At 37.3% G+C, this 27,874-nt stretch overlaps 2 protein-coding genes across 4 annotated transcripts; one reads left to right on the top strand and one right to left on the bottom strand.

Moving 5' to 3' along the window:
• Positions 1 to 62: 62 nt before the first annotated feature.
• lcat (lecithin-cholesterol acyltransferase) lies at positions 63 to 10,748 on the bottom strand. 2 transcript variants are annotated; one of them, XM_042496692.2, is made up of 8 exons: positions 10,615 to 10,748; positions 10,060 to 10,233; positions 5,516 to 5,672; positions 5,246 to 5,361; positions 4,899 to 4,994; positions 3,543 to 3,767; positions 2,987 to 3,182; positions 63 to 2,011 (listed from the first exon to the last, which is right to left on the bottom strand). In XM_042496692.2, exons 2-8 carry the CDS (start codon positions 10,208 to 10,210, stop codon positions 1,648 to 1,650), a joined length of 1,305 nt encoding a protein of 434 aa, XP_042352626.1. In that variant the 5' UTR covers positions 10,211 to 10,233; positions 10,615 to 10,748; the 3' UTR covers positions 63 to 1,647. The 2 variants fall into 2 exon arrangements, with proteins under 2 accessions (XP_042352626.1, XP_042352625.1); XM_042496691.2 differs by lacking the exon at positions 10,615 to 10,748 and having other exon boundaries at positions 10,060 to 10,367.
• Positions 10,749 to 13,366: 2,618 nt separating this feature from the next.
• Positions 13,367 to 26,011, top strand: uba2 (ubiquitin-like modifier activating enzyme 2). 2 transcript variants are annotated; one of them, XM_088079771.1, is made up of 18 exons: positions 13,476 to 13,591; positions 15,320 to 15,402; positions 15,718 to 15,801; positions 16,612 to 16,682; positions 16,790 to 16,854; positions 16,956 to 17,056; positions 17,223 to 17,344; positions 18,178 to 18,245; positions 18,436 to 18,557; positions 19,076 to 19,175; positions 19,840 to 19,991; positions 20,221 to 20,314; positions 20,517 to 20,629; positions 21,294 to 21,449; positions 22,182 to 22,278; positions 23,129 to 23,234; positions 23,362 to 23,504; positions 24,639 to 26,011. In XM_088079771.1, exons 4-18 carry the CDS (start codon positions 16,678 to 16,680, stop codon positions 24,857 to 24,859), a joined length of 1,665 nt encoding a protein of 554 aa, XP_087935897.1. In that variant the 5' UTR covers positions 13,476 to 13,591; positions 15,320 to 15,402; positions 15,718 to 15,801; positions 16,612 to 16,677; the 3' UTR covers positions 24,860 to 26,011. The 2 variants fall into 2 exon arrangements, with proteins under 2 accessions (XP_042352344.1, XP_087935897.1); XM_042496410.2 differs by lacking the exon at positions 15,320 to 15,402 and having other exon boundaries at positions 13,367 to 13,591.
• Positions 26,012 to 27,874: the final 1,863 nt, after the last annotated feature.

Below are 27,874 nucleotides of genomic sequence, written 5' to 3'. Positions count from 1 at the left end.
ATAAACAAGCTCTATTTTGATGCTGTTTTATGCACTCTGGCACTTTAAAAGTATGAAAACAATTCCCATTGTGAATCACTTTATTTGCAGGCCATAAATTGAGCATCACTGATTTTAGACATTTGTACTGGCTTTGACACACATGATTTTTTTTTAATTAGTTGCTTTATTTCAATTGAAAACATTTACATTAGGCATGTTTACACAACAGTAAATATTCATTGGTTTAATATGCATGTATAGGCTACTGTATATAAGCCTGAGGGGAAAAAAAGATCATATATTAATTTTTCAAAAAGATTTTGTACATATATATAAAATATATAAATCCTAACAGAAATATTAAAGTCACATCATACACAATAAAATAGAGGCTACTGGTAAGTTCCCTATAACCTATCTATTTATTACAGTCACACTTTAACTGCACTCTGGGCGTCTCTGCACCGTTATTGCAGTGGGAGAAATGACTGTAACAGCATTAATAATAACGTGACGATTCACACATCATCCATCAAAAGTAAACAAAGCAGGATTGTGTACTTTTAAGGTCTATGTGATATAATTTCAAATGGCCTGAATACACAGACAACAACATTAAATGAACCATCTTTAAAAAATATACTATGTTTGTTATTATTGTGATAATTATGTGTATTACTTACTGCCGTAAGTTGATCACCAGCAAACATAAGGAAGACACAACAAACCACAGCTTGGATATAGAAATAAACAGATCAGCGTCAAACCTGTGGAGCTAGAACAGTGACACAAAGTTTGGGCATAGAAGATAAATTTTGGTATTGAAAAGGTAGCACAGATACAAGTCTACTGAAACATAAAACATAGGCATTAAGCATTTGTTTTGATTTTTTATGTATTCTGATGTGTTTTTCAATGACAATCTTCTGATGTTGTCAGTGTCATTTTATTGGCTTAAGTTTGTTTTTTTACATTTGTCACTGCTTGATGAAGCTTGCTTTTGTTGTTTTGGTCTTTCTATTTGTATTATTTTATATTTACATTTTGCGTCCTGCATCTTGCATTATTTGTCCTTTTGTTTTAATTTTATCTTAACTCCACCCTTGTTTTGTGTCTCTCATGTTGAGTAGGACTGTTTTTGTTTTTGTATTGCTTCTGTTTTAAAGATACTATATAAATAAAGTTATTATTATTATTGTGATTATATTAAGTCCCTTTCTCTCTAGCTTTGTTTTTAAGATTTAATCAGGTTGGTAACATTTAAGTTGGCTTTATGGGGGTCTGGTAATAGATTAATTAAAATCTTTGAAAAACACACCAAAACTTGAAAAATATTACAATAAAAGATTTTTTAATCCCCTTGTTTTATTGCCAATATTTTCTTTTTCAGTGCCACATTTTGTTTTCAAAACCAAAACTTAGTGTCACTGCATCTCACTCTATACAAACACATACTGCAAGTCTTCAGCCTTTAGTTCAGATAAGAGGGTCATGGCTATAGACTGGAGGGTCAGGGTTAGATTATTTGCTGGCAGGGATAATAAATGTTGTACCTACATTTAATGTGTTTTTTATTGACACTTAAACAGACTCAAAAGTCAATTATATACAGATCAAGCACTTTGTGTGTTTTTCGTGTTTTAAACTCTTAAATACTGTTTTCAGCTATTTGGTTCCAGTTCGGGCGTCAATCTCTTTGGGCGTTTCTGATTTGCCATCCAGGATATCCTGGATCTGGTTGAGCACCTTCTCGTGGAACACGATGTCCAGGTGGGGCAGCCCTCGGTACTCCGTCACATGGACAGGCTGCTCCTGCTGCCCTACCCAGCGTTTGCACAGACTCATGCTTAAACTGTCCACTGTGTCATCCCCATCAGCGTAAACAAAGTCCACCGGGTCCGAGTTGGGAAAGTCCTCGTCGTAAACATACGTCACCGCAGTCGGAAGCCCCACGCCATACATACACCACACCTCCACACCAGGTGGGTGGAGACCACTGGTCAGGTTCTTAGTGTCCTCCCACATGTACCTGGAACCAGCAAAAGGAAAACAGGGTTATTAAATGGTACGAGCAGGGTTCATACACGTTTCCATTCCTTATTGGTTCTTTTGTCATTACTTTATAATAGCCTTTTTGAATATATATTATTTCTTTTAATAGTGAATTCAGAACAGGATCAGAACTGAATTTTTAAATATAACTAAAGACCTGTTCGGTATATATGCCAGGGGAGGGGGTGGTGCAAAAACAAGGAGGCATTTAAAATATTTTTTTCAGCATTGGGGAGAGATTTATGTTGTTTTTTTTAATTTTAGCTTAGGGGAGGGGCATACAAATTCTAATGGTTGTATTTTCTATTTATTTTACAGTTGACTTTTAAAGCAAATGAAAGGCATGTTTTGTTTATTAAATGTGGCCTTTAAAAAAAAAAAAAAGGTAAAAAAAGGTTAGTTTTGAAGAAAACATTTTGGCACCATTATTTTTCATGAATTTTTGGGCAATTTCTAAAGAAAATATTGTGGCTTTGTTTTAGTTTCTCTAATTTTGGCGATTTTTTAACAAAAAGTTTGGCTTTTTTTCCCTCAAGACATGCCTTGCAATCCTGCAGGCTCAGGGGTTTGGAAGGCATGTTTTCTTCAAAAATCACCAAAATGATCACAATCAGAAACTGTAAAAACAGAAATTATCGTTGGATTTAAAAAATCCTGAAGGCCCTTGGCAAACATCATGTATTAATATACAGGTTTGTGAAACAGATTTCCATGACGTTTCAAAAACTTTCGGGGTATATTTAGTTTTACAAAACTTTTCCAGGCCTAGAATTTGCTATATGCTAATTTCATTTCATGGGTTTTTAATGACTGTCCACGCCCTGTACAGGGACCAAAAATTCAAAACAGTCATAATCAACATTTTGTTTATCGTGAAAAAGTCACAAATCCAGGATAATGGTGCAGCTATTGTCCATCAAGGCTATAAAGGGACATTAAAGTCGTTAGTTACCAGCCGTCCTCATAGTTGATGTCCGTGAAGAGGCGCTGGTAGTGCTGGTGTGTGTAGTTAAAGTTCGGTGTGGAGATGAACACGTGGTCTTTTGGCCAGATCTCCTCAGACGGCAGCATCCAGGGATTAGTTGTTGCCATCCTCTGCTCCTCACGGATTTTGATGTTGGAAATCATCGGGATTCCATCATTTTCACCTGTATTGAACGGCAAGTCAAAAATGTGGAGGTTGTAAGTCACAGTTAAAGGTGCAATATGAGATACAAGAATGTACAAGTTTTCAGGACGTGCTCGATTAGATGGATTTGATCATCACTGATAATAAAGATAAGAAAAACGTGAAAGATCTATAGAAATATTTCTAAAAAAAAGTATTTTGTATTCACATTTTAAAGTGCAGATCCATTTAGTAGCCTGTTATGTGGTTCTTTTTTTAATATAAGAATACTTTTTTTTAAACTAATTTGTATTAACATTTCAAAGTGAATGCCAATTTAGTAGTGTTTAGTACTTGTGTTGAATTATATTTTGTTTTAAGCACTGTACTTTGTCATTACCTGACGCCAGGACTCTCAGTGGTTTAACAGCGCCCCCCCATGGAGCTGCCAGGGAAATGAAGCCCCTGATATACTTGTCTTTCCAGGACTGAGGCTGGTGGTTGAGGAAGTACAGGACGTAGTGGCAGCCCATGCTGTGTCCCAGCAGGTAAATGGGCTCCTGGTACTCGTCGTACATCTCCTCAACCAGGCCCTGCAGCTTTGTGAAATACTCGGCATTCTCATCTGTGGGAGGAGGAGGAGGGTTACATGCTGACGGCAGGAACTCCAAAAAGTGTAAGAATGAGTATGTGATGTACAAGCATTATCATCATCAGACAATTGTCGCATAAATAGAGTTTGGCCTGACTCAATCAGTGTTGTGCTTAAAAGCTGTTTTTTTTTGGTCAGAGGAACTCCCAAAATCCAAATCAAATCTGTTCATTACAATTCCAATACAAAGAGGCAGATAGACAATAGGTGGGTTTACATTAACCCTCAAATTGCGCATATTTGAATTGCGAATAGGTCACATGATGCTATGACTATGCACTTGTCAGTAGGAACTGGGCATGATGCCGCAGGCGCTACAAGAGCTGTTATTATATTGCATAAGTATTGAAAAGTTGAGCCGATCATCAGGAAGTTTTGAATCTACAATTCCTCTATGAAATCTTGGACTATCACCTCCCAGAAATCCCTCATACGTGGCTGCTCCCACATATAAGAGGTTTGCCTTTCCAGTCGCATTTTTTCACTCAATGGAAACACAGTCATCTTGCAATTGTGTTTTATCAACATTTTGAAAGTGTCACTTTTTTTTTTCACACATTTGTAATGGAAACACGCCTACTGTTAGGGAGCTGCTGGTGAACATAGTCACACATTTTCACAGGACTTAAATTTATTAGGAGGCCAGAGACAAGACTCAAGGGGAAGCTAATGCTGCTCGTTACTTGTTACTTGTTGCTTTATACTGTGATACATCAGTAAGTCAGTGTTGTGTTTAGAGCTTGTTACGCTGTCCCCTGGTGGCCAAAAAAATCTATTGCTGCACCTTTAATATCAACACTATTGACTTGCGGAGCTTTAAATCAGTTTTTGTATTACAGGAGCCTTTAAAAGTAATATTTTGTGCTCTTCCGTCTAATGTTTTTTTACTAATATCACGATAGGGACAGGGAGCCCAACTAACTACAAAAGACATTTTTGCTTAAACGGACAAGCTGAGTTGGTCTGCAGGCTCCTTTTCTCTACTGTTGTGATTTTCATATGTAAAAGTTAACACATGCTGGAGATACTGTATAAATCTCTTTCAGCAGGTCAGTTACAGTGTGATTGTGCGTGTGAGGGTGCATGTGTAGTTTTGCTACTTACTAGGAGCTAATCTCCAATCATACGGTGCTCCTCGGACTGTCTCGTTTCGAGTGTAGCCCACGTTCACCAAATGTTGCACCATAGTGTGAAAATAACCTGCAAAAAACAGCAGCAGGTTCAATCAGTGCCAGATGTCTAAATCAACTTGGTACAAAGCAGCAGAGGCACAAAGTGCATGCAAGATATTTAATAGAAATCTAGAGAAGAAAATCAACACAGACCAAAATGGATAAACCCTCTGTATCACTGCTTTCATGAAATCTTTATTATTATTCAACAAAGAAATGCATAAAAAGCGACAGAATCCACACATCCCAAATTCACTTGTGCAAACATTTTTTTCTCACCAGCCAGTTTGTTATTGTCAAGAAACTCAGTGGAATATGTCTGCCCAAATCCTGGCACCCGCACCTGCACCCCCGGTGAGTTGGCTGATCGCCGAGCCGTCCTGTTGTAAACAAGTCTGGGACACGCAAATGTGAAAATTCATGTCAGTCTAGTTGGGCCAAAACATTCTCTAATATGACTCTAATTATATCTGAAAAGGAACAAAACTAATTTGCTTGTGTAATATGAAACACAGACAAGGACAGGCATTAAAGGTCTGTCAGCGTTACCTAATGTTATCAATCCAGCAGTCCACACCTATCGGCATGAACATGTTGAGGTCAATCCACAGCGGGAACCAGTTGTCAGTTTTCTTGTAGCACAACCAGTGGACCAGTGTTGGCTTGTCTATCTTAGCCTCCAGACGGTTCCCCAAGTTCCCTGGAACTGGACACACAAACACATCACATCGTTGAAGAGCATTGAAAGGTTAAGTGTACTGTCAGCGCCTTCTCATTCCCAGGTCATCAAAAACTGAACCTTGGTGTGTGACACGGATACTAAAAGTATTGTTTGGAGTCTCGTTGAGACTGACTGGGCTTACCTACAATGTAAACCCATCAACAGCAATATGACATTCAGAGCAACTGATGTAGCGCACAGAGCAAGAAAGACAGTGTAAAGTGTGAGGGGGTCCAACAAACACAGACTTTAAGCCAGGAGGCTGCTGTTTGTGTCCTATGTGACCCCAAAAGCCAGTTCTGTTTCAGCAGTTCTTTCTGTCATGTATTACATCACTCAAGACGTATCTATGACACATTACATACTTATTTTAGCCCAAAACATGATTTTTTTTAGTAAAGCTATCCAATATTGTTGCCTAAACATGATTGTGAACGCATTAACCACGTGTCTCAATTTCACCCTGGAGAAAGCTGTGCATCACATACCCCTTTTTCACCAAATCACATGCATGCTGTATTTCTAAACATGGATAAACCTGCTAAAATAGTCTATAGACTAGCCTCCGATTGCCAGTAGAGCAGAGCAATGTAGACAGCTTGGCAGCAGACAAGCATGTGTGTGTGTGTGTGTGTGTGTGTGTGGGTTGTTTTGGTGTGTCACATTCGACGTCATGGCAAGACAGCATAGACAGCAACATGGATGGTGCAGTGCAGACTAATTTGGATCGATGTTTGAGCGCCGCTTAGGTGGAGACAGACGGTAATTAGTGTTGGTGCATCATTGCATCTTGCCAGAAAAGGGCCTGAAATGAGCATGTTCGCCCAGGTGTTGTGTTTCCATTAATGCCGATCAGAGCCAGAGACGCTGAATACCTGTTTATACTGCAGTCATTTGACCTAGGTATGAATGCCGATTGTACACTTTTTTCTATTGCATTAAAAGGCCAGGAGTTGGCGGGTGTTTGCTGGGGGTTTTTTTGTGCAGTGGGAAAGAGGCTGTAGAGATGTTAAATCGTGTGTCACTTTGAGATGCAAAAGGATGCCTAGGAGCATAAACATAGATTTATATTCACACTGTTGTTTAATATTTAGAACAAGTGCATTTGTCCCACCCACATAAAACATAAAACGGGAACAACACTTTTATTCTGATGAAAATAAAGACATTTTCACCACACAGATGCAGAAAATGACCAAATTGGTGCAGGAAATGAACCTAAAGGCAGGAAATGAGCACTGAAACTACAGGGCAGTGGTTCCCTACTCGAGTTTCAACCACTTCAGTGGGTCCCAATGAATCTGAGGTGTCACAAGATGTTTAACAGAATATAAAATACATTGTTCTATGACATGAATTTAAATACTTTTTTTGGAGTGTTTATATTATTATTAATATTAAAGATTTGTTCCTTTTCAGGCCTCTAACACGTATTCAGATGAAACATTCTGCAAAGCTTGGTGAGGGAAAGCTCACTCTGGTAGAGATATGCAAGCTGCAACAACAGGGGTTGCAAGTCAGCCTCATCTTATTTTAAGTGCTCACCAGCTAACTTGTCCTATTTACTGCATAATAGGAATATTAGTAAAGTGGGTATTAAAATGTTTATTTTTATTGAACAGTAGGCTTCTTTGTGTTTCGTCAGATATTTGCAAGTGATTTCTCAACTTTTCAAAATGTGGAAACCCTCAACTTGGAGCTCGTCTGCAGCTGCATAGATCCCGGTTTGGACAATGACCTTTTAACTGTAAACAAAGACTCCTACAGTAAGCCTTGGGAGGAGACAATGTCCTGCAGTGTAATCTCAAAATGAACAACAAAGTCCAATTCCCGGTAACAGCAGCATACACAAAACCTGCAGTCTCAAATAACAAATCAGTTTTATCTTTAAATAATGTTACACTTTGCACACAGAATGTCAAACATGATGATGAATGAAAAGGAGGACACAGAAAAGTTGACACCAAGCTTGCCCAAAAACCTTTTTTCGACATCTGATATACTATGTGTAGAAGATGAAGAAGGATGCGCAGATGTATTTACTGCACAATATCACAAGCAAGGGGCAAAAACTGTAGTAAGGCCAGTAGTTAATAACCCCAACATATTTTGTTGTACTTGCTTTGGACATGTTTTTAAGTTTGAAAAAAAACTTAACGTACTCAGAATTCATTGCAAATTACTCTCAGTTAGTTCTTCTGGGTGATTTTGGGCAACAGATGTATTTAGACGTCTATCTCAAGTTTGATTTAAGCCACAGTCAAAGTTTATCTTTGTGAAACTGGCTGCTTACGACATGATGAGAGGGAAAAGCACAGACATACAGGTATATAAACATTTACCATCTACAACATCAGGACAATGAACTTGGCAGCTTTCCACTGAGTGATTGACCTTTCCAGCCGGCCACCAACGTTGTTAGACGTAACTGGTTGAATTCATTGTGATCAACAAAAGTTCAATGTCCGGACGACATGTAATGCCAACGTCATTTTGATGTAAGATAATGTTGATATATTGGTATTTTTAAGGTGTGTAGTTATAAAACCAAAATACAAAATCTTTCAAATAATAATTACATTTAGATGAAAGGTATAGAGAACAAAACCTAACATCTGCAAAACATCATGTTAACGTCCACAAAACATGTAATTCTAATTTTGTTAGGCATTTTAAAATATTGTCAACCTGAATTTCAGTGGGGCATTGAGCTTCAAAGGGTTGTATTTGTATTTATTTTAAAACCCCTCAGAACCATAAAACCTGCAAAGTGGCTTTTAAAATCATATTTTCTTTAAAATGCTCCTAAACAGCATCATTTAATAGAGCTAGAAACTGTGAAATATGGTTATTTAAGATGGAGGGAGGATCATGCATTTCTCCCCAGTCACTAAAAGGGAAAATATTCATAGCTTTCGGGGTCATGATATACAAATCATTATGAAAAACCTAGGAGAAATCATTAGTTGGGGGTCTGAGAAAAGGTAAGAGGGTCATACATTATGTGTCTTGACTAAACTTTGGTCAAGAGCCAAATTCATGGCCTTTACGAGGCCAGAGAGAGTGCAAAAAAGCTTTCAGCTGAAGTGTGCAGAGCCGGGGAAGAGCATGACCGTTGAGATCACGTTTTGGCCTTTGTACCTTAAAAACCTTTGTATGACCTAAATGGGCATGACACAAACAGTAAAATAGGCTACAGGGTCAAATGTACAGAGTACAATGTACAAGCTCACTGATAGCCTAGACATCAATACACAGACAGTAAGATAGATAGATAGATAGATAGGCTAATGATAATATGTAAAAATTAAATAACAGAGGTCCAACAGTTGACCCTTGTGGGACTCCACGCATTGTTGGGACACACTCATTTATAGCTACTGATAGGCTACAAAATAGTCCCGGTAGGACTTAAACCAATTCAGGACCATGTCAGAAAGACCAAACCAGTGTTTAGCACCTAAAAGTCTTTGAACTCCAGAATAGTGTTTCATATGCCCCCAAAAATTTCTTAAACTTCAAGTGTTCGATATCCCCAAAAATTCATTAATAACCCCGGAAAGTCTTTTAAAAAAATGCAAAAAAGTCTTTAATGCTCTCAACTGTTTTTAATGACCCTGAAAAGTCTTACAAATCCCTGAAAAGTCTCTAAAAACCACAGGAAAAGTCTTTAATTTTCTTGAGAAGTCTTTGATCTCTCTGAAAAGTCTTTAATAACCCTGAAAAAAACTGAAATATGCACAAAAAACATGTAAAGTGTCTGATAAACCAAAAGGTTTAGAATAGGCTAATAGAATTTTTGAGGGTTATTAAAGATTTTGCTGGGATATTTTACACTTTTCAGGAATTCTAAAGACTTTTCAATTTCAAGTTTTTTTGTGGAAAAACTTTACAGGATCATTAGAGACTTTTCAGAGGTATGTTAAGACTTTTTCAGAGATATTTAATACTTTTTGTTGTAATTAAAGACTTGCCATTGGTTATTAAAGACTTTTCTGGCTTATTAAAGATTTTTTATGGTTATTATAGACTTTTTGGAGATATTAAAGACTGCATGGATAATGAAAACTTTCTGGGTTTTTTAAAGACGTTTCACTGATATTAAAGACTTTACTTTTTGGGGTTAGGCTATACACTTTTGGAAGATTCTGAGGTTATAGACTTTTCGAGTTATAGAAGACTTTGGGGGAATATTAAAGACTTTTCACTGTTATTAAAGACTTTTTAGGGTTATTAAAGACTTTTTAAAAACATTAAAGACTTTTCTGGGTTAATTCTATCTATTAGCCCTATAAATCAGCCTACATGGTCAACCAAGCTGGATAGGTAGTTTCAGATAGATTCAGTGTTACTAAGTAAACATTACACTTACCGATAATGAGTGGTGGAGTGCTGTTGTTCGGTAATCTGGATTTGGCGTTTGGTGGGAAGACAACGTTGAGGATCCAAAAAGCTGAGGAGTGATGAAGCACCAACAGACATACAACCAGCAGCACCGGGCAGAGGTGTCCTGCGGATCCCATGTTTGTCTCAGTGTATTCGGTTGCTACAGGAGGAGAAACCGTGAGTTCAGACTTGCATTGCCTAACAAACTGTAAAACTACAACCTGCTCTTAAATATTTACAATGATGATTAATCAAACTGTCACACGGATGTGAGACACATGCAGGCACAGGGGCAAATAAAACGTGTCGCCTACCCATTGCACTATTGATTCTCACAAATCACGCGTATTTATTTACACAACACGGTGTCAATGATTGACAAAGAGCATTGACAGGAGAGCTTTTTTTGGACACAAAAAATATCTAGAAAACCAACTCACATTTAAGTAGTTAAGTTTTTTGTTTTTTTTTTTTTTGTCTTTTCGCTTCAAAGACCTTAAACATGTATTTTGTGGTAAAACATTTATAAGAGATAACTTACTTCAGATGCAAAGCTCCTACTCCACTTTACACCAGCAGAGTCCAGGTCTCCAGGTTTCTCTGGTCCAGCTGTGGGGCTCCGGACACTGACACATTCCGGTCAGCTGGTGCGACTTTCAAGTCCCGTATAAACTCCAGTAAACTCCAGCACTTCAAGACTTTTCGTGCATAGTCTCAATTATCACATCAGTATAATATACAGTAATACATTTGACTTTTGATAGCTTGTTTCACAAACCAAAACACAGACTTTATTTAGTTGTGCTTTGCTAAGTTTAGAAAGAAAAAAAAAGCTTATATTTACGGATTAAACAGTGAATTTTTGCAAACGCTCTCATGCTCCCTGACCCCTAAATGCACCATTTAAACTGCCCATGTATCCATGGTTGACACAGAATAACCTTTGATGCATCGGTGGCATTGACATTTAATCCAAACTAGTAAACTAAGTGGTAAAATTTTTGGCAGTACCGAAAGGCAGCATATCAGAACGTCATCACACCTTGCTGTTGCTATGGATACAGAGTAGCCTAGCGACGCTACAGGGTTCATTAACACAGCAACTAATTCTCAAATCATTATAATTACAATATTTCATAACTGTTTGTTCTCGTAACAGGAAACAAAACCAAACAAAACATTGTAAGTAAGGGACTATTCTTTATTTATCAGAGGAGGGGATAGCTGGGATGTGATTTCCAAGGTTCCCATAGTCATGATATTCCTTAAAAAGTCATGAAATTAGAAAAACTGTTTTCCAGCTCTGAAAATGATTTGGAATTAAGAGAATGTTTTGCAAAAGTTTGGGCTTTATATTTTTAAAACGTGTTTGTATAAATCTCAAAACATGGTCCAAAACGTTATCTGCAAAATGTTATTACTGATTTAAAATCTAGTGAGCCTATTTATCAACACATTTATCAACAGCTGGTCATTCTTATGCCGTGATTAGTTAGATGATTTCTGCGCTTGGATCTGAAGGTTTGAAGGTTAGGTTGATTAATGAGATAAAGTCAAAGTTATCAAGGACTATCTGAAATGTGAAAATCCAACAAGATTTCTTAGAGATATGGTTATCATAAATCATGGCATTGTGGTATTTTTTTTAAAAAAAACAACAACAACATGCCTTTCAATTCTGCAAGTACATCAGTAAAATAAATACCAAATACAACCATTTAAAGTTGTAAACCAGATTAAAAAAACAAAGGTCCCTCCTTGTCGCTTAAAAAAATATTTGACGTCTGCCCCTTTTTGTGCCTCCCTCTACCCCTTCATTAATAACAAACAGTCCCTAAGTCCTATAAAAAATGTATTAGTGCTACTTTTACTGAGTGTGACTATAATATACACTCTGTTCAACTGTTGAGCTTCATTCGTGCACGCAGCCAAAGGCTAAACACCAGAGTCAAAGTGCTTTATGTGAGGTTACTATAGGTTACCACAAGGCATTGACTTATGGGACATGTTTGGACATTGTAGGTCACATGATTATTGCATCACAGTCACTCTGCTTTCTTCCTGGAATTTCCCTAAAACAGTGTTTATGGTGGATGTTCTTAATAATGTCAAGCCAAGTAATGGCCTATATTTCTACTGAATAACACAAGTTTTCAAATTAAATGAATCAGAGGTGGGACATAGTTGTTCTGTAAGTCAGAAATATCATAAGTACCAAGAGTTTGCACTCAAGCACAAAGCCAAGTCTTACATCAAGACAGGAAAGTCCGGGTCAAACCAAGTCAAAGCTGACAAGTCCCGAGTCCAAACTTTGAGTTTCAAGCCCTGAACAAGTCACAATGAGCTCTTCTATAAATATAATGCAATTTTAACAGAGTAATAATATGTTACATTTATAGAAGTAATGAATGGTTTAAAATTTGGTTTTTATTTGTTTAACCCTTTGAAACCTGGATTGATATCAGTTTTCTTGTATTTATGCCTCTCATAAGCCATTTAACCTTTTGACACTTGGGCAAATTGGTTTGGTTTCTTTGGGAAAAAATGGAGAAAAAAGCAATCAATCTAGCAAGAAATGTCCCACACATTTTAAGAAATCAGTAAAAAGTGACAAGGAAATTACCAGAAAAAATGGTTGGAGTGGGGAGAAATATTTTTTTTTTTTAAAAAAAGGAAAAATGCCCTGAAAACTATATTAATAAGTACCTTAATTTTATATATAAAATTTCATCATAGAAAAAAAACTTTAAAAAATAATAATAATTTTCAGCACATTTTTTGATAATTTTCTTGTTTGTTTTTTGTCATACATTTCTATTATTGCTTATTTTCAGGTCAGGTTTTTTAAAATTATCATTTCTTGCCAAGTGTCTCATTGCTTCCTCCCCATGTGTTTGAAATAAATCAATCAGAATCAGAAATACTTTATTGATCCCCCGTTACAGATGGTCCCATTCAAAAGTCTTAAAAGAAGTAGGAAGTGTAGAATATATCAATAAAATTTAAACATAAGTACTTATATAAAATAAATACAGTATATAAATAAATACAAATGTACATTTTTGTCTTGTTTCTACCATGTGAAAACCAAACCAATTTGCCCAGGTTTAATAAACAAGTTTGTTTGAAGATGTTGGATCTATGAAGGCCTACACCAAAAAAATAAAGAATAAAATTATATTTATTTATTAATTTATTTAGTTATTTATTATTTATATATGCAGCCGTCCTGCAGATGGCGCTAATACAACAAACAGCCACCTCAGTATCTATCGAGTAACCCGGAAGTAGGCGGGTCCTCGGGTCGTGTAGAAGAAGAAATAGCTAACCGTTAGCCTCTCGGTGCCGCGGCTCTGGTTCTGTTTTAGCCGATAAACATGGTCCAACTGGTGGGTTCCCTCCGAAAAGAGCTGGCTGACTCCCTCTCCACCTGCAAGGTGCTGGTGGTGGGAGCCGGGGGGATCGGCTGCGAGCTCCTGAAGAACCTCGTCCTCACCGGCTTCAAAAACATCGAAGTGGTCCGTCACTTTATGTTTGTTTGTGTGTGTGAGAGCTAGCTGGTTAGCATGCTAAGTCTTTGTGTTGTATAGGCTGGAGGTGTGCGGGGTGCGGCTAATTCCTGGGACGTGGCATTGAAAAATAAAAACATACGAGTGTTAACGGTGGGTTTTTGGTACCTACTTTGCCCCACAGTGTTAAGTTCGGAGAAAAGGCCCGGGTTTGAGTTGTAAAAAATGAGCTCTGCTATAGCTATTGTATCTCGCGCATTTGGCGCCATTAACGTTAGCCAGATTACTAGTTTAATATTGTGCCGGCTAACTAGACCGCCTGCTGGTTAAACAACAGAACAGACACACTCAGACACCCATTTGTTAAATTGCCAGATTAAATTATGCTGCAAAATGTTGAATATTTTGGCTTTTTGCGCAGTTTTGGTATCGTTACACTTGTTATTAGTTAGTTAGTTAGTTGAGGATGTTTGTGTTTCCAAGCCATCAGATGTTTGGGGATGAGCATTTGTGACTCTGTCAGGGTACCCAGTGTCATGAAAAACCTGGAAAAGTCATAGAATTTCACAATCACGTTTTCCAGGCCTGAAAAGAAGTCAATGAATTAGTAAAAAAAAAACACTGAAAGATTAATGTAAACTTTGCTGTGTGTAATGAAATTGTTACAGTAATCTCTCTCAGGGTTCCCACTGACATGGAAAACCTGGGAAAGTCATTGAATTTTACAGTCACGTTTAGCAGGCCTTAAAAAAATTAATGGTATTAGTAAAAATTTATGAAAGTTTTGCAAAAGTCATGGAAATTCTGGTTGTGCGCAGTGACATTGTTACAGTAATCTTTCTCAGGGTTCTCACTGTCATGGAAAACCTGGAAAAGTCATAGAGATCTGTGGATGAAATTCATGAAAGCTAACTATCAACTAACTTTATTTATATAGCACTTATAAAAACAGTTTACAAAGGGGTTGAGATGACAGATTGAGAGATGATCATTCCATCATGTCAGTACTGTTGTTTTGACTGAGGTTTCACACTTGTGACCTTCAGTTTGTCATTTTCACAATCCGCAGTCATAACAAAAGCCATGACACAGAATCACGTACTATACGCATAAACCGAAAAAACTCAATACTGTAGAACCAAGTAAATTAACACAGGTGTCTGTAAGTACAACTGAGTGAGATCCCCATATTTAAAAATGTATGGAGAATACTGTAGTAGAGCGATAGATACTTTGTTAATGCAGGGGGGAGTGTAGGCACCAGTACTTTTGAGTGATGAATATGAATAAAGACATAAAAATAAAACAAAACCATTCAGCAATGAGACTATACTCCAGTTCCTGGGCTAAAACAGAGCTGTTACTACAGTAAGTGTGCTTATAATGGTAGTGCATATTTAGGTGGTTGATTAAATTAATGAGAGATTAAACTGTATAAAAACTTCATATCATGATTACTGTGATCCACACCATCATGTTCAACTATCTTGTGTCCATGGTATTTTAAAATGTGCTGAACATGTCCAAAAATCACTGATAAACACACAGAAATAATTTCACCAAGTTTTATATTAAAAAAAGCATAAATTAAGCAACACTACGCACCTTTTTCTTTGCATAAGAATGATGACATTGCTGATGCCTGTACCATGTAAACACACAAAAACCATATCAAACGTGCATTAACATTTAAATACAGCCTTTCTTTGAAATGCTTGAGTGTTTGTGTCACTGTAGATGAGGACAAGGAACCAGTAGCATGACTGGTTTGTGTCTGGGAGACTGTTGTGAACTTTGGCTGATGCTGGACAGCATTTACTGTGAGTTAACATAGCATGGTAATCAAACATGGTTTTAATGATAGTTCAGATTTAAAAAGGTGATATTAATTGTTAGGAATATTACCATGGCTTATTGTGAAACCTGGCTTGAACTGTTTCATCCTTAACCCTTATTATGTAGTTCCTGTTTGTTATCATGTGCACAGGCAGGTATTTGTAACAAAACTGTAATGTAAACAAATTGCTAGGTCAAAAAATGTGCAAGTACTTATGTGACAGGTTGCTTGCAAGTTGACTGTCATATCACCTTATATATATGCTTGACTTGAATTATAACACTGTTAATTTCTGCAGATTGACTTGGACACAATTGATGTCAGCAACCTGAACCGCCAGTTCCTCTTTCAGAAGAAGCATGTTGGCAAGTCCAAAGCGCAGGTATGTAAACACTGGGACTGGGAATTAGTGTTGTAGTTCATCTTGTTGGAGCAGCTGACAGTGTGTTATGTTGAAAACACCCTGCAGTATTCATGCTTTCTGTAACGCCACATTGTAGGCTAAATCATTTTCTGTGTTGTTGGTGCATTACTGATTCAATCTGGGGTTTGTATTGTCATGAAAAACTTACAAACAAATAGTAATTTCCAGGCGTTGAAAAGTTTTGGATTTTTTCACAAACCTGCATAGTTATACGTGATGTGTTCAAGGACTGTCGGCAATTTGAAAATCCAACGATAATTTTTATTTTACAGTTTTTGTCCCTGATAAATGGTGTCATTTAAAAAAAAGAAAAGAAAACATGTCTTCCATGTTGTCTTTAAAAATCATCAAAAATCTTAAGAAAAAAAAAGAAATCACCTTTTATTTCCTTCAAAATAAAAAAAATGGTAGACATTTTTAAAGGCAGTAAAATAAATACAAAAAAAAAATTAAAGTTGCATACCCCTCTCTTAAAGCCATAATGAAAAACAGTCCCTCCCCAGTTGCCTCCACTTTTTTGCATTACCCCCTCCCCTCTCATAGTTATATATCAATATTCGTTTCTAATCCTGTTCTAGATTTAATATTTTTTTAAATGATATGAAAAAACTATTATATAGTAATGAAAAAGAATCGATAAGGAGTACTGATGCTAGTTTTAGAGAAAGTGTGGTCTTTAAAATTTATCTTAAAGTCAATTTAATTTAAAGTTAATTTGTAAAAATTTGTATGAACCTGTCAGTCAGCTGCGTTGTTCTTGTTCTGCAGGTGGCCAAGGAGAGCGCCTTGCAGTTTTGTCCCACTGCAAATATCACTGCCTACCATGACAGCATCATGAAGTGAGTTTCTTTGTCAGAAGGGTTAATAGTTACTGCTATATGGGTGTGTTTGGTTGATGGTTTTTCTTTTGATTTGGAGCTGATTGTCTCTTTTTACCCTCTAACAGCCCTGACTACAACGTAGAGTTCTTCAGAAAGTTCATGCTGGTGATGAACGCTCTGGATAACAGAGGTACTCTCTCATGTCTGCACCTCTCGGATTTTTTTTTTTTCACTCCTGACTTGCAACACTTTTTCATTACGAGGCAAATAAAACACTTTCTGTCTCCGTAGCGGCCCGTAACCATGTGAACAGGATGTGTTTGGCGGCAGACATCCCTCTGATAGAGAGCGGCACCGCTGGATACCTGGGACAAGTCACAGTCATCAAGAAGGTAGAGGATGTCCATCATTTGGTTACTTTTTATAACATTTATTGCTTTTTGTCCTGTTAAAGGTTAATGTGCAGCGATTATCCTGTCTCATTTTGTCTCTTTCTGTCTCTGTCACCCCTCTTTTCCTTTTTTATTCCACCCTGTCCACCCTGTCCTCGTTCTCCAGGGATTGACAGAGTGCTATGAGTGCCAACCCAAGCCCACCCAGAAGACCTTCCCAGGATGCACCATCAGAAACACGCCATCTGAGCCCATTCACTGCATCGTCTGGGCCAAGTACCTCTTCAAGTAAGGCTCATTCTCATCATAACGAGCATCATTCAAGCAGGGTTTGTGAAAAACCTGTCATTTACTTTGTAAAAAGCAGTTTCCAGGCCTGGAAAAGTTTGGGAAATTAAATATATCCTGAAAGTCATGGATTTTTTTTCACAAATTTGTCTAACAACACATAACGTGTTATGGGATCATTGGAAATGTGAAAATCCAACAATTATTTTCTTCTTACATTTACTGGTTGTGATAAATGACTTAATTTTTGGTGATTTTTAAAGACACATGCCTTTCAAACCTGCTGTCCCACAGTTCAAAATGCACCACAATCTTTTAATTAAAACATGCCTTGATTTTTTTCTTCAAAATGGGCAGTAAAACGAACAAAATACACCTGAAGTTGTATGCCCTGTTGCATCCCCTCCCCAGACTTAAAAAAATATTTGGCATGCCTCCCCCTTTATGCACCATCCCCTCCCCTTTCATAAATAACAAACAGTCCATAAATTATATTTAAACATTCAGTTCCAATCCTGTTCTGATGTCATTATTTTTTTAAAATAATATGCATTTTAAAACACTATTAAATAGCAATGAAAAAGAACCGATAAGGAGTATTGATGCTTGTTTCAGAATTTTTTTTTAAATTAAAAAAAAATTGTTTTGGAAAAACGGTGGATTTTTGGGTCAAAATGTGTATGATAGTTGTTTAAGGGGACAACAGTACCAATATAAGCACGCTGCTCAATTAGCTCACATTAGATTGGCTATAAATATGTGAACAAAAGAGGCCAGTATGCTGTGTTTTGTGTTCTGAGTGTGGTTTTATTGTTTGTCTGTTGCCGCTCTAGTCAGCTGTTTGGAGAAGAGGATGCAGATCAAGAGGTGTCCCCCGACACAGCGGACCCAGAGGCTGCATGTAAGTGAGAGCGTGGCTTTACGTTTGTTTCCCATTGAGTTATATTTCTTTGGCTCTTATATTCACTCCATTTTGGGCTGCAGCATTTAACTGCTGATTTGTTCGTTTACACAACAGACTGGCTAGTGATAAAGACAGAAATACTCGAAGCGCCCCCCGAGTGTAAGATGTGTGTGCGTTCTGTATACAGGGAACCCTGAAGACACGGCAGCTCGAGCCACAGCCTCAGAAAAGGACGGGGACATCAAGCGAGTCTCCACCAAGGAATGGGCCCGATCCACAGGATACGACCCTGTCAAACTCTTCAACAAGGTACCAGTCAGACAAATAAAGCTCATAGGATTGTTTCAGAAATTAAAACGCAGACCTTTAAAGTGTAAGGGATACTCATATTTTCTTTTTTATGAAATAAATGTGAATAGAGCAGCTTGTAGCATCTGTGGTTATAAACGTCTTTATTCACATGGTGAGGTCGGTAAAGCCAAGCACTGAATTTAACAACACAATACCAGTTTTCATGAATTAAAGACACAGGACATAAATGGGATTAGTCATTAAGGGAGTAAAAATGTCTTTGGTTTCTGATTTTACACTCGTCCTTGGTCGTAACGTGAAATGAAACAACAGTGTATTGTTTACGTTTTTGTGATGGAATTGGATTTTTTTTTGGTCGATAGGGGCAGGTCTTCAGCTGGGTTTAAAATGTGCTGCTCTAATATTTTTTAAATGTAACACACAGCTGTCTGAGTGATTCAATCAGTCGTCTGTCAGTGTACTGTCATCACAGACAGACAGTGACACTCTTGGTTCTCATTGTCTCTCCTCCTCAGCTGTTCAAAGATGACATAATGTACCTGCTGACCATGGACAAGCTGTGGAAAAAGAGGAAAGCTCCCACACCGCTGGACTGGCATCAGCTAGAGAACAGTGGTATGTCTGTTAAAAATAAGTCAGGCCTTTTAAAATGAAGTTTGGGGGCTTTTTGCTTGTTTGCTGCTCACTTGTCTCCTCTTGTCTGTGTTAAAATAGACACTAGATGAACTAAAGTCTTGAATTCGCACCAGCAAGACCAAAAACTTGAATGGTATTGCAGCTCCAGGTGTGACTGTTGTACATTGCAATAGTCAAAAACAGGACAGGACAATAATTAGCATTTGTCCAAAATGTTAACTCCAATTTAGCCTTAGGGTGAGCAGCAGATGTTATTTCTCACAAACAGAACAGAACTGGGTGTGTAAAAAAGCTGTTGTTAAAAAAAAAAAAAAAACTGCCACGGGTGACGAGACATGAGAAAAAAAAAAGAGAAATTCAAACTCTTACTGTGTTTTGTGACTGGCACACCTCAGACATGACAACAAGGTAAACAGCTTTTCCCTGCTGTGCTTTGCAGTAGAACAACCTGACTGTTCGTAGCCGCCCACAGCGTGGCTCGGCGTGATTACCTCCCCTTCAAATTAAAAGCCTTGTTACTCTTGTTACAATATTGTGTGTATGTAGGCATGACCACTGTGAGCCTGTATGCCTGTTTCTCGGCTGTCTTTAAGTGTTCATTTGTGTGTCTTTATGTTCATCCGTACTTGTTTGTGTGTCCCAGCATGTCCTCAGGAGGAGTCTATAGGTACAGGTTTGAAGGACCAGCAGGTTTTGGGTGTTTGGGGTCTCTGCCAGCTGTTCCAGCACAGCGTGGAGACTCTCCGCACACAGCTGCAGGAGAAGGGAGAAGGAGCCGAGCTGGTGTGGGACAAGGTAACACACGAAAACACACTTACTGTAAAAATCTGAGAAGATAAGTTGTTCGGATATCATTGACAAAGTTTTTTTATTTAAGGGTTTAAAGAAAAGAAGCTTCAAGTCTGAGTTTGTTGATAATCTCAATTTTGTTTTTAGAGAAATACACAGCCACAGTGAAGTGTTAGTAGGGTTTTTTAATGTCTAATGTGAGTTAAGTGTCTTCGCCTCCTCCTCTTGTTGTCAGGACGACCCTCCAGCCATGGACTTTGTTACTGCAGCAGCCAACCTCCGTATGCACATCTTCAGCATGAACACCAAGAGTCGCTTTGATGTTAAGTGTAAGTTGTTTGTCTCACGTCTTTCCAACACTAATTGTCTCATTATAGCTGAGTTTAATTCAGTGAACATTTTGTGCATGATCTGAATTAGGTCTGGTTGTTTGGTTTCCATTACACACTTGTAGTTCATTATGCAAGTTCATTCAGATAAATGGCCATAATTAGGAGTTATATTTGGTCCATTTGTTGATGTGTGTTTCAGCCATGGCGGGCAACATCATCCCAGCTATTGCTACAACCAACGCTGTCATCGCTGGACTCATTGTGCTGGAGGGGCTGAAGATCCTGTCTGGGGAGCTAGAATCCTGTCGCACGGTTAGTCCAGGCAGTTTTCAGGACCTGGATATTTGCCATGGATCAAAACATCTTTACTACTAAACTAATTTAATTTTACTTTTGCAGTTTGCTTGAATATTCAGCTTACCTTTTGATTTCAAAGTCTAGCTGCACGAACTTTCTTCCAATTACCTTGTTTTGGATTTGCATTTTCCCTTTTGGCTCCCTTACTGTCAAGATGTTGATTTTTTTCATCTTGTATCCTTATTTCCAGAAATGTTGTGGCCCCTACTGGCCAGAAGAGTGAATTGTTAGTAGTCAGTGGCAGTATAAAAAAGTAAATCAATCAGGTTTACAACAATGGTGGATCATAACCATAAGGATCTTTGCACTTACATTCATAAATGTAGATGCAAAATATTAAGCTGATTGTAACAGTAGTTTGCAAGTTAAGCTTTGGACAGACAAACACACACCCACACCTGTTTGGAGATAATAAATTCAGGCTAAACAATCCCAATATTAAAACACTTTTAGCTGTCGTGGTGTATGCTGATTGCTGAGTATGGAGCCGATATTTTTGGAAACGATTTAAAAGATTTTGATGTTTTTTTACACTCTCAGTCAAAAACTGTGAATCCTTTCTGCCAGCTCTGTTTATTTTTCACATTTCATTTTATTTCTTTCTTTGACTCTTCTCCAGATCTACCTGAACAAGTGTCCTAACCTTAGGAAGAAGCTGCTGGTCCCATGTGTCCTCGATCCGCCCAGCGCCAACTGCTACGTATGCGCCAGCAAACCCGAAGTCACAGTCAAACTCAACGTCCACAAAACCACAGTCCTCTCTCTGCAGGACAGGGTAACATGATGAGCTTGTTTTTACACATAAAACTAACCTGCCTCAACGAAAGGGATGTTTTCAGAAATCTGGTCTGATTTCGACTGGTTTGCACCCAGATATTCCTACTCTGTTTTTGGATCGTGATCTATTTCACCAAATACGGCCAATAAAAGCTTGTATTTAATGTGAGTACAGTAGAGCAGAGATACTCAACTTTCTTTGCTCAGGGGCCACTTTTGCAAAATGACAGGCGATTTAGATTTAAGGACATTGCTGGGAGTTGAGAACATTTCTTGAGTTTTTTTCTTTTGTTTTTTGATATTTTTCAGATTTTGAGATATTTCTGGGATTTGTTTTTACATATCTGGGATTTTAGGACATTTCTCAGATTTTTAGAACATTTCTAGGTTTTAGGATATTTCTCAGATTTTAGGACATTAGTGGCTTTACTAGGACCTTTGTCAGAGGATGCAGGGGCTCTACTGGCACTTTTCTGAGGAACAAATTATTTTTTCGGCAAGGTATGTACACTAAGAGTCAAAACCAATTCCCAGTGTAAATCACTTTAACCGCTGAAAGTGAGTTTGGTCCTTGGGCCGTAAATTGAGGATCACTGCAGTACAGAAATGTTAGAAAGGGTTATTGCTGTTTATTTGTAAACATTGCTATGGACTCAAATGGTATTTCCTGGGGCTGAGATGTTTACTGTTGCCTTACTTTCTTGTTGTTGTCTTTTTATGTTTTGATCAGATCCTGAAGGAGAGGTTTGGCATGGTGGCTCCAGATGTTCAGATAGAGGATGGAAAAGGCACCATCCTCATCTCCTCAGAGGAAGGAGAGACAGAAGGTGAGAAGGAAGAAAAAAACAGAAATCTGTATGTTGTGTTAAGTGGTTCCACATTCGGACACTAGAGGACGCTGTAGGAGCATCTCTGAATTAACCGAGTTAAAACACACTGACCAGACAGGAGGAGATTAAAAAAGCGTTTAGTGAATAGCATCTCTGTGTGCTTTCATGCTTTATTTTCCAGGGTTTGTAATTATAGATTTGGAGACTAGCAGTTCGGATTTGAGGAGTTTGCTACAGCACTAAGAAAATGGATGAGACACAGCAGAGAAAATATATGATAATGTGACATACAGAGTTCAGAGAGAAACAGTGACAAAATAAAAAAATAATTAAGGCTTTTTAATTAAAGTAGTATAACCTTAGTGCGAATCAAAATCTGTGATTACAAATGTGAAAATGTTTTGTTCTTTTCAGTCTTAAACTTTCAGCGTTGGTGATGAGGTGTTTGGGAAATAGTACAAATAATGGGAATAATGAATTGTACCAACATGTGTATTACTACTGTTATTATGTGTGTGTGTGTGTGTGTGTGTGTGTGTGTGTATTTTATTTTATTTTATTGCACATAATTGATAATGATATAATAGTTTAATTACAAGAAACACAATTCATGCAGTACATAATAATTTGGAAATAAAGACAAGACAAGAAATGTGCAGTAGGAGCCCAAAAAAATGCCATAGGGGCTTATTGAGTGGCTCTCCTAATGAGAAGCATTTTACACAGAGACAGTCATTTTGTCTTCTGGTCATGATATTGTATTTGTCTATTCTACTTTAATTGATTAAGGTTTAAAAAAGAAAAAAAATCTGTTTATTTTCCCCTCATCCTGTCTGTCTCTCCTCAGCCAACAACAGCAAATTTCTTGCTGATTTTGGGATCCGTAACGGCAGCCGTCTCCAAGTTGATGACTTCCTCCAAGACTACACACTCCTCGTAAATGTCCTGCACACGTATGTACCTCCGTGCATGTGAATGCATCAGTGGAGTTGAAATGGGCCTTATTTCTCATGTTTTGCTTTAATGGTGACTTAAGTGAACAAAACTGGAAAAGCTGCATGTTTGTGTCGTCATTGGCAGTGAGGAACTAGAGCGGGATGTGGAGTTTGAGGTCGTAGGTGAGGCCCCAGACAAAGCTCCGCCCCCGCAGACTAACCAGGAAGAGGTTAACAGCATCACCAACGGCAACAAGGACTCCGCCCAGCCATCCACCTCTTCTAAAGGTGAGCAATGAGAGAAACCTTTTTCTTTGTTCACGTCACAATACGGCTGATTTTGTGTGGCCTGTTTCTTTGTTAAATACACCGGGCAGGACTCACATGCTGAACTGTATAGATGCTCCAGTGTGTGTGTTTTTGTACGTGTGTTTACTCGTCTTTGTTTTTTTTTTAATAGAGAATCACATCAGTGAATCTGAACATTAAGACACGACACAGTGGTTTGTAATATTCCAAGACAGGATTTACAACTATGTCATTTTATTATGGCAATATTTTTTTCCTTCGTTGTGATTTCGAGGTAAACAGTAGAAATATAGCGTTTGCATAAAGATCTGATCCACCAGGAATGTGCTTTTGCATCTGTTTGATTAGCCAACGCACTAGTTTTCTATGGCATTGCAGCCTTTTTTTTTTTACCACACTCATCCTTAAAATCCTTAAGATCCTTAAAAAGTCTTAAAAGATATTAAAATTAATGCCTTTATTGGCATTAAAATGTCTCAAGGCAATCTTTCAAAAGACTTAAAAATCAAAATAAAACAGGAGGATGCTATGAAAAAAAATTGATAATTATATACATATATTTTTTTAATTTTAATTTTATAAAAATAATTTACCAAATTTAACGTCATGCAGATCAGGATAGATAAACCAACAACATTTAACACATCCAATAAAACAACAAAAAAAAAACTTTTTTTCTTTTTTAACGCCAAAAAAAAAAGTCTAAGAAAAAAAATGGCCAATTTTTTTTTAAAGAAAAAATTCCTTCATGGTTTTTTTTAAATCGGCAGTATAAAACACACAAAATACAGTCATCTAAAGTTGTATGCTCCTCCCAACAGAGCTTAAACAAATATTTGACAAGTTATATTTAAATATTCAGTTGTAATCTCGTTCTGAATTCCTTACATTTTAAATAATATGTAATTTGAAAATCTATACTCGACTGGTCTTCAAAATTTGCCTCAAATAAAAATTCTTATGAACCCTATAAACCGACATTTAGCACATTTTTAAACATAGTAAAGACTCAAATTGCAGTCAGTTTTTGGTTTTGAAGATTTGTCTTTTGTAGAAACAGTTTCACATCTGCGTCTCTGTTATCTGTAAACACTTTTATCCGCCACTTTTCAGCTCCAGCAGAGGAGGATGACGTCATGATCGTTGACTCTGACGAGGAGGAAGGGGCGTCGTCCAGCTCCGCCGCTGCAGCAGCGACCAGCGGCACCAAGAGGAGGCACTCGGATGTAGAAACTGGCGAGGCCTCCAGCAAGCGCCCCCGGACGGACCAATCAAGTGCAGCAGCCGCCCCCACTGACAACGATGATGATGACGACATCATCGCTCTGGATTAACCCCTCCCTCCCGGTCTCCTCAAGGACTGCGAACTCTTTGAACGCGTTTCGTTTTGACTCAAGACTGACAGAAGGTTTGAATAAAACACCTCTTTTTGCGAACAGTTTACTGCCCTGGTTGGTCTTTCGTCACTTCCTCCCCCTCAACTCTGTGTTTGTGCTTTCATACTCCCTCTGCTCTGACATGATGCTGTAAATAGGTTCTACATTTTAAAACGTTTTGGAAAACACATACAGCTTCTTTTTTGTTATTTTTATTATTTCTGGTCCCTATAAAATAGTTCACTTGATGGTTAAAAAAAGTGCTTTTTTTTGTATTTTTTATAAACGTACTGTATTTCTCATGCTACACAAGTCAGGGTGTTTTGTGCTTTGTGGTCAGGTAAAAAAAAAAAAAAAAAGATTTAAAAACCAAAACATTTTTCTTGGGTTGTAATATTGATCTCAGTCGTGAAGAGGACGGTAACGGACAGACCCGCGAGTCTGTCGGTGCTGTTGATGTCTTTTATCGGGTTGGTGAAGCACAGAGGCACTGACGGAGAGTTTGGCCACGTTGTGCCACGGGGGGTGTTAGTTTGCTACCTCTTTTCTAGATTTAACATGTTTTGGCTGCAAATTTGTAACCATGCCCTCCATTACACCGCCACAGTGAGGCATCCCGCTCTTGGAGAATCAAAAAAAAGTGACTCAGAAACAGCCGTGGAGCAGCACAGCGGCGCGAACATGCCTCTCTGTCAAACTGCACTGTATCCTAAAGGCTCCGGCTAAGCACACGCAGCTTAGATCCAGGCTAGAAATAGTTAAATGTTAACGTGTTACAGTCACTATTTATTAGTATGACTTGGTTCTGTTGGAGCAGAGAGGGTTTGCTTGTTTAGACGGTTAAAGACAGATCCAGAGACGGAGAAGTGGTTTGACCTGAACCAGTCGTTGTTTTTCATACTGCAGAGGTGAATCTGATGGCGGTGGAGTCCTGCACTGAAATAACAGAGGAACCTTTTTTGCACACAAAGTGCAGCAGTTGAGCTCCTGCTGTCTTTTTCAGTCTGTGTCCATAGTTTCATATTTCATTGTGATCTGACTTGTTGTTGAAAGGCTACAAGAGCCATTTGGACCAATTTGATGAAGACAATAAACTCAATTCATGCAGAGGCTTCTTGTGTTTTTCTTGTTTTTCTCTCTTTCATTTTGATGGAAAAAAAAGATAAATACAATCATTTTGCATGTTTTTAAACACATTACATATCCATCCCATTTGAATAAACACAGCTAGGGGAAATCAGGGTTCCAACAATCATGGGAAACCTGGAAAAGTCATGGAATTGGTAAAAACCATTGAAAGTTTTGGAAAAGTCATGGAAGTTTCTATGTATGAAATTGTCACAGTAATTTTCTGTGGAGAACTTTCCATACAAAAGTGTATAAGTGCCAGGCTAGAAGAAAACTGATCACTGCTAGGTAATAACATGAAAAGTTTCTTGTTATAACAAGATATTTGCACATTTTTACAAGATGTGTTCATGTGATACAAAGAACTTTTCTTGTTTTAAGTTTTCTTGATATTTTCATGATGAATTAAAACAAGAAAAAACAAACTTTTTTTGATGTTATTATGAAAATTTTTCAACAAAAGTTTCTTGTTATAAAGTGAAAACATCTTGTTATAATGTTAAAATATTTTGTAAAAAAATTAAAAATATCTTGTTAAAATGAAAATTTTCTAACAAGAAAAGACACTTTTTTAGCAATAAAAAGATATCTTGTAAAAATGTGGACAAACACCTTGTTATAACATGAAAATATTTTGTTATAACATTTAATTTCTGAAATAATTTAAAAAAATTATAATTAATAGATTTTGAATCTGATATATACTGTATGCCTGGCATGAGGGGCAAGAAAAAAAATATTATAGGTCCTTGAAACGACATGGAAAAGTTTAGAAATTTTGTTCATGAAAATTTGTGGAAACCTTGGAAAATAATCCATATGGCCAGTTTATAAAGTTTTGGAAATTTATGTCATTTTCAGGGCCTGTTTGTCACGACTGTCTGAAGGTTCAGAAAATGATCTAAAGTAAACACTAAAATCACAGAAACCAGCTTGTTTTTATCTGTGTTAGCCATCATCAGCATATGAATTTGTTTTCTTGGTGTCCCAAATTTTATGTTTGTTTGGTTCAGGGATTAAAGTCCTCCAGTCATGTGGTCAGCGCTGCACAGAGTGTGACACTGTTGAGAAGAGTTACCATGATGCAACACACACACACACACACACACACACACACACACACACACACACACACACACACACTTGACTTTAAATGACCAGTTATGTATTAAACTACCCAGCAGTTGTGTTTGGGAGTGTTTTTATTTTTAGATCTTTATGAGTTGGTCACTTTGGCAACTATTGTGATAAACATTTATTTTATTTTATTTTACTTTATTTTCCTTCTTTTGAATAAGTTGAGGGTTTTTTTGTATTTGTTTTTTCCTTTTTGAATAGTCTTGATTTTTTTGTCATAGGTTTTCTGAATTGAGTTATTTTACTGTCCATACATAAAGTACACTTTCCTGATTATCATTATTATTCAATGCAGGACTTCTACTCTTAACAGAGTATTTTCACAGTGTTGTACTACTACATTTCAGTTCCTTTACCTAAATAAAAAATAAAATAAAAAAATAAAAGTAAAATAAATAAAATCAAAATTTTAAAAGATAATTAAATCAAATAAAAACAAAACCCACAAAAATGTGAAACTCTTCCAGTAAATAAAAAGAAAAAAAATTAAAACCACACATTTAATTCAAAACTATTAAAAAAAAGAAATGACAAAAATGTTCATCAAAATAGTTGCCAAAGTAACCAATTCAGAGATCTAAAAAATAAAAAAAATAAATAAAAATAGCCCCCCAAATTGTCTATGTCTGTCAAGACAGGATAAAAAGAGTAGACTCAGGTAAATTTCAAATACCTTAAATTTTTACTTAAATACATTACTTGAGTAAG

Source organism: Plectropomus leopardus, chromosome 7 (genome assembly GCF_026936395.1).
Source record: "Plectropomus leopardus strain MGB_pleo_1.0 chromosome 7, ASM2693639v1, whole genome shotgun sequence".
Taxonomy (NCBI): domain Eukaryota; kingdom Metazoa; phylum Chordata; class Actinopteri; order Perciformes; family Serranidae; genus Plectropomus; species Plectropomus leopardus.
The sequence above is the reverse complement of the archived record's forward strand: the minus strand, read 5'-3'. Positions and strand labels throughout refer to the sequence as shown.

Excerpts from the sequence above, each read along its gene's own strand:
- lcat (XM_042496692.2), bottom strand. The coding sequence starts at position 10,210 with ATGGGATCCGCAGGACACCTCTGCCCGGTGCTGCTGGTTGTATGTCTG. Across the intron at positions 3,183-3,542 it reads ACTGAGAGTCCTGGCGTCAG|GTGAAAATGATGGAATCCCG; the intron begins GTAATGACAAAG and ends CGTTCAATACAG. Across the intron at positions 2,012-2,986 it reads ATCAACTATGAGGACGGCTG|GTACATGTGGGAGGACACTA; the intron begins GTAACTAACGAC and ends TGCTGGTTCCAG.
- uba2 (XM_042496410.2), top strand. The coding sequence starts at position 13,451 with ATGGTCCAACTGGTGGGTTCCCTCCGAAAAGAGCTGGCTGACTCCCTC. Across the intron at positions 19,992-20,220 it reads CCGAGCTGGTGTGGGACAAG|GACGACCCTCCAGCCATGGA; the intron begins GTAACACACGAA and ends TCTTGTTGTCAG. Across the intron at positions 20,630-21,293 it reads AGCTAGAATCCTGTCGCACG|ATCTACCTGAACAAGTGTCC; the intron begins GTTAGTCCAGGC and ends ACTCTTCTCCAG.